The sequence below is a fragment of the Gouania willdenowi genome, chromosome 5, assembly GCF_900634775.1.
Source record: "Gouania willdenowi chromosome 5, fGouWil2.1, whole genome shotgun sequence".
In the NCBI taxonomy this organism is placed as follows: Eukaryota; Metazoa; Chordata; class Actinopteri; order Blenniiformes; family Gobiesocidae; genus Gouania; species Gouania willdenowi.
The window spans coordinates 4,955,785-4,969,723 of record NC_041048.1 but is presented as its reverse complement, the minus strand read 5'-3'; the positions used below and the strand labels follow the sequence as shown (position 1 = coordinate 4,969,723).

Sequence of the window (13,939 nt, the reverse complement as noted above, 5' to 3'; positions counted from 1 at the left end):
AAAAAAATACACAAAATGAAAACAAAAATACACAAAATTAGAGAAAAATAAACAAAATGATAATAAAACAAATACAACAAAAGGAAACTATGCAATCCCTCTGTTGTTTCCTGTGTTAATGCTCAGATTGGTCATAATTCTAAACGCTGACAGGAATGTTTAATGTGGCCCTCGCGTTAGACAATCATACTTTTGTGGCTTAATCATTTCCTATATTTTTTATGTTATTTGCGTGTATTTTCATTTTTTATTGTAAGTATTTAGAGTCATTTTGTGTATTTATGCTGTTGTTTTTCATTTTCAGGGGATTGTGTGTAGGTGATGCATAGCCTGGGAAGTTTATGGAGGATAGACTGATGGGATCCAGTTTACATATTTAGGAAAATATGACCTTTATGAAGGCGTTTGCTGGATATTTTAATATAGATATTTCATGTGAATCCCAAAGGAAACGTACAAAATGACAGAAGAATACACAAAATTAGGGAAAATAGCAAGTGACAACAAAAAACACTTAATGACAAAATAAATACACAAAAAGAGAGAAAAAATACAGTAACAACAAAAATCCACAAAATTACCCCAAAAACAGTAGTGCAGACATGCAAAAGTGACGGACCGGGGGTCACATGTGGACCTTGGTCTAAAGTTACATACGTTGACCCATTATTGTCCCTTTTAACCTCTTTTCACCATAATTAATGCTTATTTGGGCCAATTTAACCACATTCATGGTTTGTCATGCACATTATTTGCCAGTTTAAACTTTACCACTCTCAATTGCAACTTGTAACCAATTTCTGTGGTTTTTAAAACCCCATTTCACCACCTTTTCCACCCATTTTTGGTCACTTTTAACCCATTTTATTTCTGATTAAAACAAGGATATACATAATTAAGATGGCTATATACTATGGCCCAAATAATAACACATTTCCTGTATAACAGTGGATATTATTCAGATGAATAAATAAATGTGTTTATCACAGATTCATCAAACAATGGACCATCATTTTACTGACTTCATGGACGGACCCCAAAACCCTCTCCCCTTTATTCCCCCTCATAGATGGACATGTCTACACATGACTGTTCTTCAATGTCTGTGTTCAACCACCTTCAGCTACAGTGGGGGTCCCCGGTCTCTGGAACCTTTATTTTGGGGGTCGATGGCTGAAAAGGTCGAGACATAAAGTTGATTATTGAATGAATCTAAATATATTTATTCTAATATTTAAATCAGGACTAAAACTACGTAAACTATTCATCAGAGGATTGATAAAAATGAAGAAAATTAAACTGACTTGATTTGCTGATAAAAATGATGCTGTGATGAGTCACTGCTTCACTGCAGCAAAAGCTTCTGTAGACGTAATGAAGCTTTCGTCCACATGGTGGCACTGTTGGACCAGCATTATTACTAGGACACAGCTGTTGTAGAAAATTGTTTTTTAACCAACAAATATGAATAAAACATGCAGAGATGAGCAACTGTGACCACATTTATTGCACACAAAACAAAAACAAAAAAATGATATGAATGTCAAAATGTTGTTCTAATCCACGAATGATGCCAAAATGACATTTCTGGTGTTTCCACAGATTGAAAATTGTGCTAAAACAAAGGCAGATATTCATAATGTGGCTTTCTATGGAAACATAACAAAAGTTAATGTCTCGGGGAGTACATCAGATCAGGGCCGGCCTCCCGACAGGCAACACAGGCGGCCGCCTCGGGCGCCATCTGTTGGAGGGGTGCAAAATTGCACCACCCCAATTTCTTTTTAAATAAATAATAATTTAAAAAGTTATATTAAACGTGTAAGACACCCTTTACAATCATTGTACATGTTTTCTCTTAATATTACATGAATATTCTTCTGCCCATATTTATATTTTTTTAATTCTTGTTCTATTTGATATAATTCTATTGTGTTGTTTTCACATTGTGTTCTTTGGTTTTGAGATGTGTTTTATTGACTAGTAAAACCAAACAGGAAAGTAGAAACTTCCTTGAACTGAAACTTTTATATTTCATTTTAACTTTTGATTGCACTGTTTTGCATTTTGCACCATTTTTGTTATTGTTCCCTCGAGACATTTGCACTATACGTGTAGGTGTTATTTTTTATTACAATGCATTATTCTAAATGTTAAAATAGGTTGTATTTCTTTTCAATGGTTTGTTGTGCTGCAGAATTGCATTGTTTTGTCTTGATAATTAAAATAAATAATAATGTGTACACTTTTGACAAACGGCACCAAATGACCTGCGTCAGACCACTGATCATAATAAACAAACCTGAACAAAAATGGCATCAAGCGAACACAAGTAATCGCAGTAAGAATGAAGTCAAAACACTTCCTAAGCAAACTTTTCTGCTTTGGTGTGGTCTTTACGTTTTTCAACGAGATTCCCAATCCCACAATGCAATGAGCGAAGTTTAAGTCACATGATCTTTGACAAAGCTGCGTCTGAATAGTCCCTCCTATCTCCTTTCCTATCCACTTTTCCTTAACCCCGTGGATGATGTCACAGGGTTAGGAAAAGATGATCAGGTTTGTTTTGACGATGAGATGCACTTCAACTAGGTGACGCAATAATGCTACGACTGCGCCTTATTTCCTCAGAAGATTTGAACACTCCTTATCATAACTACCTCTTAGAAACTTCCGGGGTTTAAAGAACAGTGGATAGGAAAGGAGAAAGGAGGGAATATTCGGACGCAGCCCTGGTCTCCTTTGGTAAAGGATGCATCAGTGTTTCTTAGGCTAAAGGAGGTTATAAAGGAAGCATTAATTGAGACTCCTTTCCTTAGTTTTTAGAAAATTGGAATGCACCATATAATGGCCGCCAGTGAAACACTTCCGGGGGTTAAGGAAAAGTAGATAGGAAAGGAGATAGGAGGGAGTATTTGGACGGACCCATAGCCTCAGTCAAGACAGTCCTCAACAAAGTCTTAATAAGTCACAAGTACATAATGCACCACAGCAACTTTATTCAACTGATATAAACAATAAATCACATGGACAGAGAATATATTTGTCTATTTATAGTGATATTATCTGATATAATACTTAAAATAAACAAATCCATGCTGCACCTTTTTAGATTTGAAAATGTTCCTCTGTTAACCAAACAAACAATAATCATACTGGGAACTAGAATATTATAAAATAATAATTTTCCAAATCAATTATTAATCACGATATAATCTTTAAATCTAAAGGACGTCACTCTTGGAATCATTTTCTCTGCTAGTGCGCGCACGTCTTAACGTTTTCAGCTTCTTCCTGATTGGCTGTCAGTTTAATGGTGGACCTGTCAATCAAAGTGCTGTCCAGTAGGGGTTTGAGCAGACTTATTGCTCATTAATAATAATTGTATTTTATGAAATATTTTGTCATGGAAGGGTAGGAGTCAATAAACTCTAGTCTGGGTTAAGTCATGAGTCATTTGTTATCAAGTCTGTTGTGATTTTGTCTGTTTTTGTCAAGTCTGTTGTGAAGTCTAAAGTTGTCAAATTTGTGACTCGAGTCCACACCTGTACATTAAGAAGCGTATTGATACAGTAATTACACATTTTCATTGCTCTGCCACAGATATTTGTCATTGTTATGTGTTATTTAAACAGGGCTGTGCTTTATTCCTAAAACAGGAAATGTACAAAGGAATTTAGCCCATTAAACGCCCCCAAAACCCAACAAAATAAAAGCACAAAGACACAGATTTATTTCAAATTCCAATGGCTTTATTTTATGGATATAGATTTGTATATATTTATATATATGTATATATTATATATATATTTATGTAACAAATTTTACTCAGTTGCTTGATTATCATCTTTTGTTCAGCTTTTAACAACATGACACTAAGACCAAAGGCATTCCACATGATCGTATCTTACAAAAGAGTCAAAGAAAACAGCGAGTGAGCTCGTGGTGTGTACGCCTGTGTGTGTGTGTGTGTTCTTGAGGTTTGTCCACACTCACAAACACACTCACACACAGGTACGTACGTACATACATCAGGTGTTGCGGTTCTCTCTGTACATACAAACCAAACACACACAAAGTATAGACCGAGAAGTGAGAGCGAGGAAGAGGAAGAAGCGATGGAAAGTGAAGTAACTCTGTTGCATAGATCGAAGCAAACAGGAGGACGTGTGACGGACACAGAAAAGAGTTGGAACGAGGAACCAGGTGAGGCACACACTGAGGAAACACACCTTGACCTTTGACCTGGCCAGCACACACACACACACACACAGAACACACACACACACACAAACAGTCCAGGAAGCACAGGAAGTTTTATTTTTAGTTCATAAAACACACATTTTATAGCATAGATCTGACAGACAGGAGCGAGGATTAAACATCTACACATGTCGACACGATACCTGATAATGATTACTGTTTGTATCTTTTTAAATCTATAAAGAACAGACTTTATTTCCATATTTAATGTAAAAATGGTCAATTTTATTCCTTCTTAAGAGTGAAATGTCACACTAAATGTTAATCAGAAAACAAAGAGTCAGTTAGCGTTAGCCGGTTAGCGTTTAGATCAGGGATGTCAAACTCAAACATGGACCAGTTTGACCTCAAGTGGGCCACAGATTTCAGGTAAAGAACAACTTTAACATTATTGTACCTTAGTTTTCATTATTAGTTCAATTCATACATACATTTCTTAATTTTGTTCCCAATTTTTGTGTAATTTAGAGGAATTTTGTCAAATTGTTTGTAAGAAATTACAAGATTTGTGAAAATAAGAAGAGTTCAGTCCACAGATGACTGTATTAATGTGATATTAACCAAGTAAAAATGCAAACCCATAAAAATATTGTGACTTTGAGATATCAACACCTGGATTATTTTGGTAATTTACACAATAATTAATGTTTTCTCTGTCGTTTTTACTTCCTCCTGTGGGCCGAACAGGATGCCCTAATGGGCCGGATATGGTCCTATTTTAAATAAAGGCGAAAGCCCCTGATTTTACATCAGTGTGACCTCGACTTAAATATCCTTCATATCACGTCGACCTTCACGGTCCCAAAAAAAAAAAAAAGAAAAAGATCTAAACATGTAACATCAGTCGATCCAAAAACAGATTATTTCTGCATTTAATGGTTAGTTTGTTGTGTTTCCTTTAAAGTCTAAATAACTTCCTGCTGGGAATAGGATCAGATGCAAATTCATGTTTTTGTCTAAAAATGTTTAAAAGTGGTAATTTTCAAGTTTTTGAATTTTAAATTCCTACGAGGCACCAACAGTGAGGATTTGGTGGATTCAAAGACATTTGATTTCTTTAAATAGGAAGATATCGCCACTAATTAAAGTGTATTTGGGTATTAATATTTTAGACAAATAATTTTGAGGGTAATACTTTTTTGTACTCGATCTTTAACAAACAAAGGCCACAGGATAACTTTAAATAACATTTTGATCAAAACAAAAGTATGTTTAAAAACCTTAAAATTAATTCATAAAACCATTTTTTATTCATTTTTTTAAGTAATAAGATTTTTGAAAATGAATTTAAATATTCAAAATGTATTTATATACATTTTTAAATTATTTAGATTTCTTTTTCCATTAATTAGACCTTTTTATTCATAATTCGATTTTTTGATTAATAATTCGATTTTTTGATTAATAATTCGATTTTTTAAAACTCATAATTCGATTTTTTTTAAACAAATGTATTATTAAAATTTTTTAATTAACATTTGGAATTTTTTATTTATTTAAAATTAGAATTTTTTTAATAAACAATTTGAAAGTTTAATAAAATGTATAATTTAAATTTTTTTTTTACATTGAATAATTTTAAATTTTTTGACAGGCTAAATCTGAGGTATTGGCGGAACATAATTCAAAATGAGCCAATCAGAACATTTAATACGAATTTAAATTGTGAAAGTAGTCGAACTTGTCTTCAGAGGACTTAAATAAAAAAAAAACATGTATCGTGTTCTCCTGCAGAAACAAGTAAATAAACCATTGATGGAATGTGAATCACACACTGATCAAAACATTAAAACATGAACAGTTTTATGAGCTTTAAACAGTCAGGAGGAAGTTGTGTTCAATAAAATAAAATGATGAAATAAAAAAAAAGTTTGTCATCTTTCATCAATCCATCCATCAGAAGTCTCACACTTTTAATTTCCTCAGTGTGTTTTTCACCTCAGTGCAATTACACGTGTGCGCGTGTGTGCATGTTTGTGTATGTGTGTGTATGTATGTATGTATGTGTGTGTGTATGTGTGTGTGTACATGTGTGTGTGTGCATATTTGTATATGTGTGTGTGTGGGATGCTGCTCATGTTTGTGAGAAAACAAGTCAACATTATTGGGGGATGTTTCATTCCGTACTAAAACATGCAGAACACAGAACACTGAGCACGTATACTGAACAGTTAAGTTTTATCCAAATGCAGTTTCACTTTTTTTTTTTTGTCTGGATTTTTTCAGTTGTTTTTTTTTTTCTTCTTCTATTGTTTCGTCTCTTTTTCGTACAGAGTGGCTTTTAGGCTACACAGAACACGACGGAACCAATCGCACCAGGTTGGACATATTGCTTTAAACCACCAAACTTTGTATATATGTCATGCATGCCACATAGATGATATTATGTTTATACAAAAATAACACCAACGCCTATTACTGTGTATCATAGTAATTACAGGAAAAGAAAAAAAACAAAAACAAAAAACTGTTCAGTCTTTTTTGCAATGAAATTCTTGAAACTGTTTATCTATGTATTTATATCTAATGCATCTGTATGTAAACCAGACATAAATATATAGATATAACATATAAATATATTGATATATATATGCTAGGTGGTTATAACTTCCAGCTGTGACATTCCAGTTTGTTGGAGGCTTTTTTTTAGGTTTATGTTCCACCACCTTTAGAATCACATGACAGGAAGCTGATTTGGGAACAAAAAAAAGGCGATGCTCTGAAAAGGATACGCAGTCAAACTTCTCGTGAAGTTCCTGGTGGAAAAAAAAACTGCAGCAGAGGATTTGATGACTGTGCAAAAGAAAGTGAAAAAAACCAGGCGTGTGACTCGGGATGTTTAGCCACTGCAGAGTCTTATTCCGACTTGTTTCTCAGCATCTCTGGTTGTTGTTGTTGTTGTGGCCTTATGAAACTCCAGGGGCCACCAGTTCAACAGATGAGCGCCACAATAAAAGTAGAAAAAGGGTAACGGGTGGGGGATGGGGTCTGTGGGGTGTGTGTGTGTTTGTGGGTGGGGGGGTGATAAAACTTGTGCAGAAGGTGAATAAGGAGAGAACGACTTTGGCAGAACATTTTTTTTAAAGCTTGGCTGGGCGATGATGATTGGCTGATTTTCCCGCTCTTTTCCACCAGCCCACACAGCAGGAACATCTCATTCACTTATATATGACAGTATTTACATTATATACTAACTGCAGTTCAGTGGGATGACAACAACACAAACAAACAAAAAGAAACACGTCCATGTTTGGAAAAAGGGCCCCTGTTGGGGTCACATGGCATCACCAACGAGTAAGTAACTCCAACAGCTCCAGGTTTTTTAACAGCTAACAGCTGCTGCGTGTAGAAAAAGAACGAGTTAAAGGGATTGGCTGAAGCAGTGTCCTGTCGAAGGCTCCGCCTCCTTTTGTTTGATCATGTCCCGTTTGTGTGCTTAATGCTAACGTACAAAAACGACTTGTTTTGAACGATTAAAGACGTCAATCGGGACGAACTAAGTGATGTCATTTCAAGCTACTTAACGCACTCTCCAGGATTGGGGTCAACCATAATTGCTTAATTGATAATGAATTACAATTATGAGGTAATTATCTGTTGCACTCATAACTGAATTGTAATTGAGTTCAGATAACTGACTTTGTAATTGGCAAATTTAATGAAACGCAAACCTGGTGAGCCATGTTACAGTTCTATGTCCTACACATACGTAGTTAATAATTATTCAAATATGTTTCACATGGAACGTTTCCCACTACCTGTCACTTCTCTTCAGGATCATTTTACCTTTAAAAAAATACATGTAAATCTAGGGCTATACTGACTGAAAAAAGGCTCTGACGCTCACAACAAAAATATGAATATAAATATTATCATGGATAAGGAAGCCTAACAAAGTAACCAAGAGATGAAAAACTAATTAGATGATAAATCATATAGTTTAGTGTATTTTACAGCTGATTTAAGACATGGGTGAAACTGACCTGTTAGCATTAGAGATGCTAACAGAAAGCTAACACAAGAGGAAGGTTAAGTTTTCTGGGCTTATTTACTACAGCCTCAGTAGTTGTGATTAATTGTATTTTAACTTTTGTAATTCAGAACGTAATTATAACTGACTTATAGGGGAAAAATAATTGTAATTGCAATTGTCATTGGAAATACTGCCGATCACCGTAATTATAACTGGGTTGCAATTGAACATGGAAAACTGAAGATGTAATTGTATGTGAAAAGTGTAATTGACCCTGGTTCCCACTCTCCAGGTCTAAGAGGAACTTTTAACACATTTTTTAATCAAAAACTATTGCCGTAGAAACCTTTAGAGCAGGGATGTGAAACTCAGGGGCCAAATACGGACCCGTTTGATCTCAACTGAGCCACAGATTTTAGGTGGGCAAAAATGCTGACAACATTGTGCCTTAGTTGTCAATATCAGGTTAAATTAACTACAAAAATGATTGATTTTTGCTAACAATTTTTGTGTAATTTAGAGGAATTTTGTAAAACAGTTTGTGAGAAATTGCAAGATTTGTGAAAAAGTCTAGAGTTCTTTCCTCAATTTCCAATTAAAAAAGACTGCATACATGTGATATAAACAAAGAACAAATGCAATCAGTAAATTTGAAATATATCAACTGGACTATTTGATCATTTAGACAATAATTCACAATTTCTGTAATTTTCACCTCTCCTGAGGGCCGAATTGGATGCTTTAAAGGACCGAATTTGGCCCCTGGGCCTTGAGTTTGACATATCTTAAGTTAGATATGCTTTGCAAACCTCTAAAAGACAGAAAAAAAATCCTCTGTGGCATGTTGCAATCAAAGCTCTGGGATAAATAAATCAACTCTTCAAAAGATGTTAAAGTAAAAAGGACTTTGACAATACTTGCCACGCCCCCTTTGCAAAAGAAGGCGGAGTCTGACGTGGGACTCGGCTTCAATCCCCTTTAAAAAGGTCAAAAACCTGTTAATTTGCAACCGACTGAAGGACGGCATTCATCGTAGCTTCAAAGTAGTGAAACAAACAAAACCCAGAGCTTTGAAAATCAATTACACACTCCCGTTTAATACATGACACAGTGAGCCGTCATCATGTGGTATGCAGAGCGGATAACCTTAAATAAAGAGCTTCTACTGGTGTAAAAATGGGGCTGATGAGAATAAAGAGAGTTGAAGATCCAATTAAAAACGGCCGACAAGTTGTAAACAAGTCACAGCAGGTTTTTCTGAGCCCTAACATCAGGTGACCAAGACGACACACGTGGCAGAAGTTTTCCAGAGAGCTGTAAAAAGACAGAGTCAACGGTTGATTCATCCCATTCATGTACTGTACTGTCACCAAACGCTTCAGCCTATACATATATATTCATATATCTCCAAAATATTAAAAAGTACTTAATATAAAAATACAGAAGAATTGTAAAAAATGAGCAAAACATTGAATTTTATATGAAAACCATGCAAGAAGATTCCTCTTTCAGTTAAATAGTTAACTCTAAGACTTTTTTTTTTTAGGAAAGCAAGGGAATGAAAGGGAAGTGTGTCGGATGAGGCAAGCGAACTGCCACGACTTGCTTTTCATGTAAACATTGTAAAGGTCCTTTAAACTTGGTTCGGCAGTGAAAACTGTAGATTTTCTCCTTTGTTTTTCGTGGTGTTTTTTTTTTTTTTTTTTTGGTCGTGTCTTGTAGAGGGGGCCAGGGAAGTAGGCGTGGCTGGCGGGCGGGTTGGCATCGCCGTCGTCGAGGGGTTCAGTGAGATAAAAAACAATACAGACAACCTATAAAATATGGCTCTGAGTTACATAGAAAAAGCTCATCAGAGGGGGGAGGAAGAACCAAGTTGTGACCAGAAGTTGGAAATATGGCAGTAGTAGCACATCGCCTCACGACGTGTGTCCTCGCTCGTCAAGACCAAAACGTTGACTTGATGTGTTGCTGTCTCTGATTGGAGGAAAAAAACTCCCACTTCTTCAGAGACAGCAATCTGCAGATAATGTGGAGCAGGAAGTTATGGCGCGGCCGTGGGGGGGGGGGGGGGACACAGTGGATTTCAACCTCACGGGTTCGACTGATGACATCGTCAGTCACCCGTAAAACCAACGCCGACACGCTGTAACACAAACACAGCGGACTCTTCTGCTGCCGACCGTGTGATGTCACCGAGAGCCCAATTTAAGTTTAAAGTCTGACAAACGAATGAAAGGAAATATTGGAATCAGTACTAAGATTTGTCTTCAACACAGGCAGACGGTCTGGACCTCGTTCCAAGCGACGGTTGAGCTGAACATCCGACACTGCAACACAAAGTAGACTCATCTCTGCTCGATTTGTTTAAAACCAGGGACAAAATCTGAACATGAACTCAAAATAACAAGTTAAAGTAAGAACGGTCATTGGTGGCCAATCAGAGACTGTTTCGGTTAGACTACATCTGAATCTCTTGACTAGCAGGGGTGTGCCTTTCCAATAGTTCCAAAATCTGAACATGTGACAAAAATAACGTTTTACAGTAAGAATGGTCATTGGTGGCTCTTCTCAAAAGGCTAGTCAATCAAAAACTGTTTGGTTAGACTACACCTGCATCTTTTGACAAGTAGGGGTGTGCGTTACCATTAGTTCCAAAACCTGAACGTGAACTCAAAATAACGATTTAGAGTAAGAATGGTCATTGGTGGTTCTTCTCAAGAGGCTGGCCAATCGAAGACTGTTTCGGTAGGGCTACATTTGAATCTCTTGACAAGTGTGCGCTTCCATTAGTTCCCAAATCTGAACATGAACTAAAAATAACAAGTAAGAATGGTCATTGGTGGCCAATCAAAAACTGAATGTGTTTCCATTAGTTGGGGATGCTATCTCTCAAATCTTGGACTGATGGTATGACTGTACTCGTGTGATGTTCTCTGACCTCATAAGCATCGATGAGCCTGATTTGTGCAGCAAACCAGATGTTCGGCACGACTGACAGAAAGTTTTGCAGCGCTCTTTAAAGACGCCACCGCGGGGGCAAGATGAACAAACGCAGTTGTCGAGACAGAAGCCCAAATATTCATTCCTAAATTATCATGCAACTCAACACGACATAATCACAACATGCATCCTACTGAGAAGTGGAGTCGTGAGACACGCCTCCGTTTTCCTATTGACACTGTGGAACGTACAGGACAGGGGGTGGGGGCGCGAAGGGGGCAGAGAACCAGAACCCTGATTGTATGAGATGAGGTCGGACTCGGAGGGGTTCCGCCCACGTTTCTGGGTCGTAAACATTCCGTCTTTTCACATGCACGGACAGACACGATAAAGGGAAGAAAGACGTTTTCCTAACTGTTGAATCTTGAGGAATGTAGTGTTGCCATCACAGAACATTCTCAGGACTTTGAGTGACATTCAAGAAGGATTTAAAAATCGAAAAAAAAAGCAGAAAAGGAAATAAAAAGGGAACACATTTGTTTCTGCCCCGAGGAACAAAATCCGTATGTACATCAGAGTTCCTGCGCTCTTTGAAAAGTTCAATGCTGTTTTCTGAAAGCGAAGCTTTTAAAAGCAGGAGGAAAACACAACAGTGCAGTGGATTCTGCAACAACAACAAAACAAAAAAAAAAACAAAAAATAATGAAAATCTGTGTAATTTAAAAGCCTTCTTAATAAAACAAACGCAAAAGAGCTAAACCAGGCCACCCACAGATGACACGCTGGACTCCACCATCTACGGGTGGTGGTGGTGGTGTGGTCAAACCTACAGGCAGAACAACGCCACGCAGTCAGTTTGAACAACACAACATGGCAGGATGACCAATGAAAGGGGGGTGGGGACGAAGACAAAGAATGTGCAGGATGAGCAATGAGAGGAGTGATGACTTCCCTCCTCAGGGTGACAGTTCAGTTGTTGGGTGGGTGGGTGGGCGGGTGTTTGGTTGATGGATGAAGCTGATGGAGGAGCAGGAGCTCAGATGGATGGTTCGTGGCCAGGGGCCGAGGAGGCGCCGGGCGACTCTCCTCCTCCGCTGGCCCCAGACGAGGATTCAGGGATCTCTTCGATCTCGTCTCCGGTTTCGTCGATGCGGGGGCAGCGAGCCTCCTCCTCGGACAGGGGCACGAACTCAGGGTGGGTCATGAAACTGTGGATGGAGCTACGGGACTCTGGGCTCTCCAGCCCATGGTAAAGGGAGCTACGGAACGCGTTCACCACCTTAATCTGAAAAAAGAAGAAAAGACACGAGTCAGACGAGCAACTGCATCAACACACACACGCACGCGCGCACGCGCACACACGCACACACACACACACACACACGCACACACACACTGGGGTTGGGGTCAATTATAATTGTAATCACGTAATTGATAATGAATTACAATTAGGGTGAAATTATAATCGTAAATTTAGTTTAAAAATCTGTTGCTGTCGTAATCGTAATTCAATTGTAATTGAGTTTAGATAATTGACTTTGTAATTGTAATTACCTTGAAAATTCTATAAAAATTGTCAATTATAAGTTAACGCAAAACTGGGGAACCATGTAACAGTTCTATGTACAGTTCTACACATATGTAGTTAACAATTATTAAAATATGTTTCATATCAAGCTTGACAACATTTTACCATTTAAAAAAAATAAATCTAGGGGTACACTGACACAAATAAGGCTCAGACACCCACACGGAAAACAATAAAACCTATATTTTCATTGATTAGAAAGCCTAACAAGGCAACCAATAGAAAGGAAAGAAATTAGATGATAGATATTTGTTTTTAGAATATTTTACAACTGATTGAGGACCTGTTAGCATAAGACGCTAACAGAAAGCTAACACAAGAGGAAGGTTAACCTTTATTAGATCATTTAGTTCAGGCTCAGTAATTGTGATTAACTGTAACTACAGTTTAATAATTGAAAACGTAATTGTAACTGAAAAATGTAACTGACCCCCACCCTGACACACACACACACACACACACACACACACACACACACACACACACACACACACACACACACACACACACACACACACACACACACACACACACACACACACACACACACACACACACACACACAGTGACAGCGTGGCGTCAGACAGGCAGCAGGGGCTGATGGGACACATGGCAGTCATGCATCTGAATCCGGGCGACAAAAGGTTGACAACTACTGAAAACAACATCCAACACCACGAATGAGGCGAAATATGAACCGACGGGGAGAAAATTCATCTCTCACACACAAGCACGCACACACGCACAAACACACACACCTCCGTGCTTCTTCAGACACAGCAAAGTCTTGATGTTGAATTAAACGTGAATTATTCCCCTAAATTTAGTTTGTTTTCATTAGAGATTTTCCTCCACTCTTACATCCATAGATATCGTGCTTTAATGAAACTCACCAATGTGGGACTAATAGAGTCCAGACAATCAACAGTAAACTAACCCTGCTATCATAGACGAATGTATGATGTAGGATATACCAGCAAATATTGAGACTCCGGTTAACCTGACATGTATAAACATGTTTGTGTTGTCAGAAGAAATCTAAGATCACAGTAAGAACATCAAAAATTAATCTAGTAATCTAGGATTTGGTTCACCAAAGACTCACTCTTACAATAGTGAATGTCAGACGTCAATTAACCTACTTGCCATGTTTTTGGATATTGGTGAACGATGGT

The 13,939-nt window shown here is 37.5% G+C and overlaps 1 protein-coding gene across 6 annotated transcripts in view; it reads right to left on the bottom strand.

Moving 5' to 3' along the window:
- Window positions 1–6,367: 6,367 nt before the first annotated feature.
- LOC114463953 (plasma membrane calcium-transporting ATPase 1-like) overlaps window positions 6,368–13,939 on the bottom strand; it is a 151,907-nt gene continuing 144,335 nt past the window's right edge. For 3 of the 6 annotated variants that reach the window (XM_028447855.1, XM_028447859.1, XM_028447857.1), the window contains one exon: window positions 6,368–12,461. In XM_028447855.1, the coding sequence (XP_028303656.1) occupies window positions 12,213–12,461 (249 nt within the window). In that variant the 3' untranslated portion in view covers window positions 6,368–12,212. The remainder of the gene's footprint in view (window positions 12,462–13,939) is intronic. The other 3 variants (XM_028447858.1, XM_028447860.1, XM_028447861.1) reach the window with 2 other exon arrangements.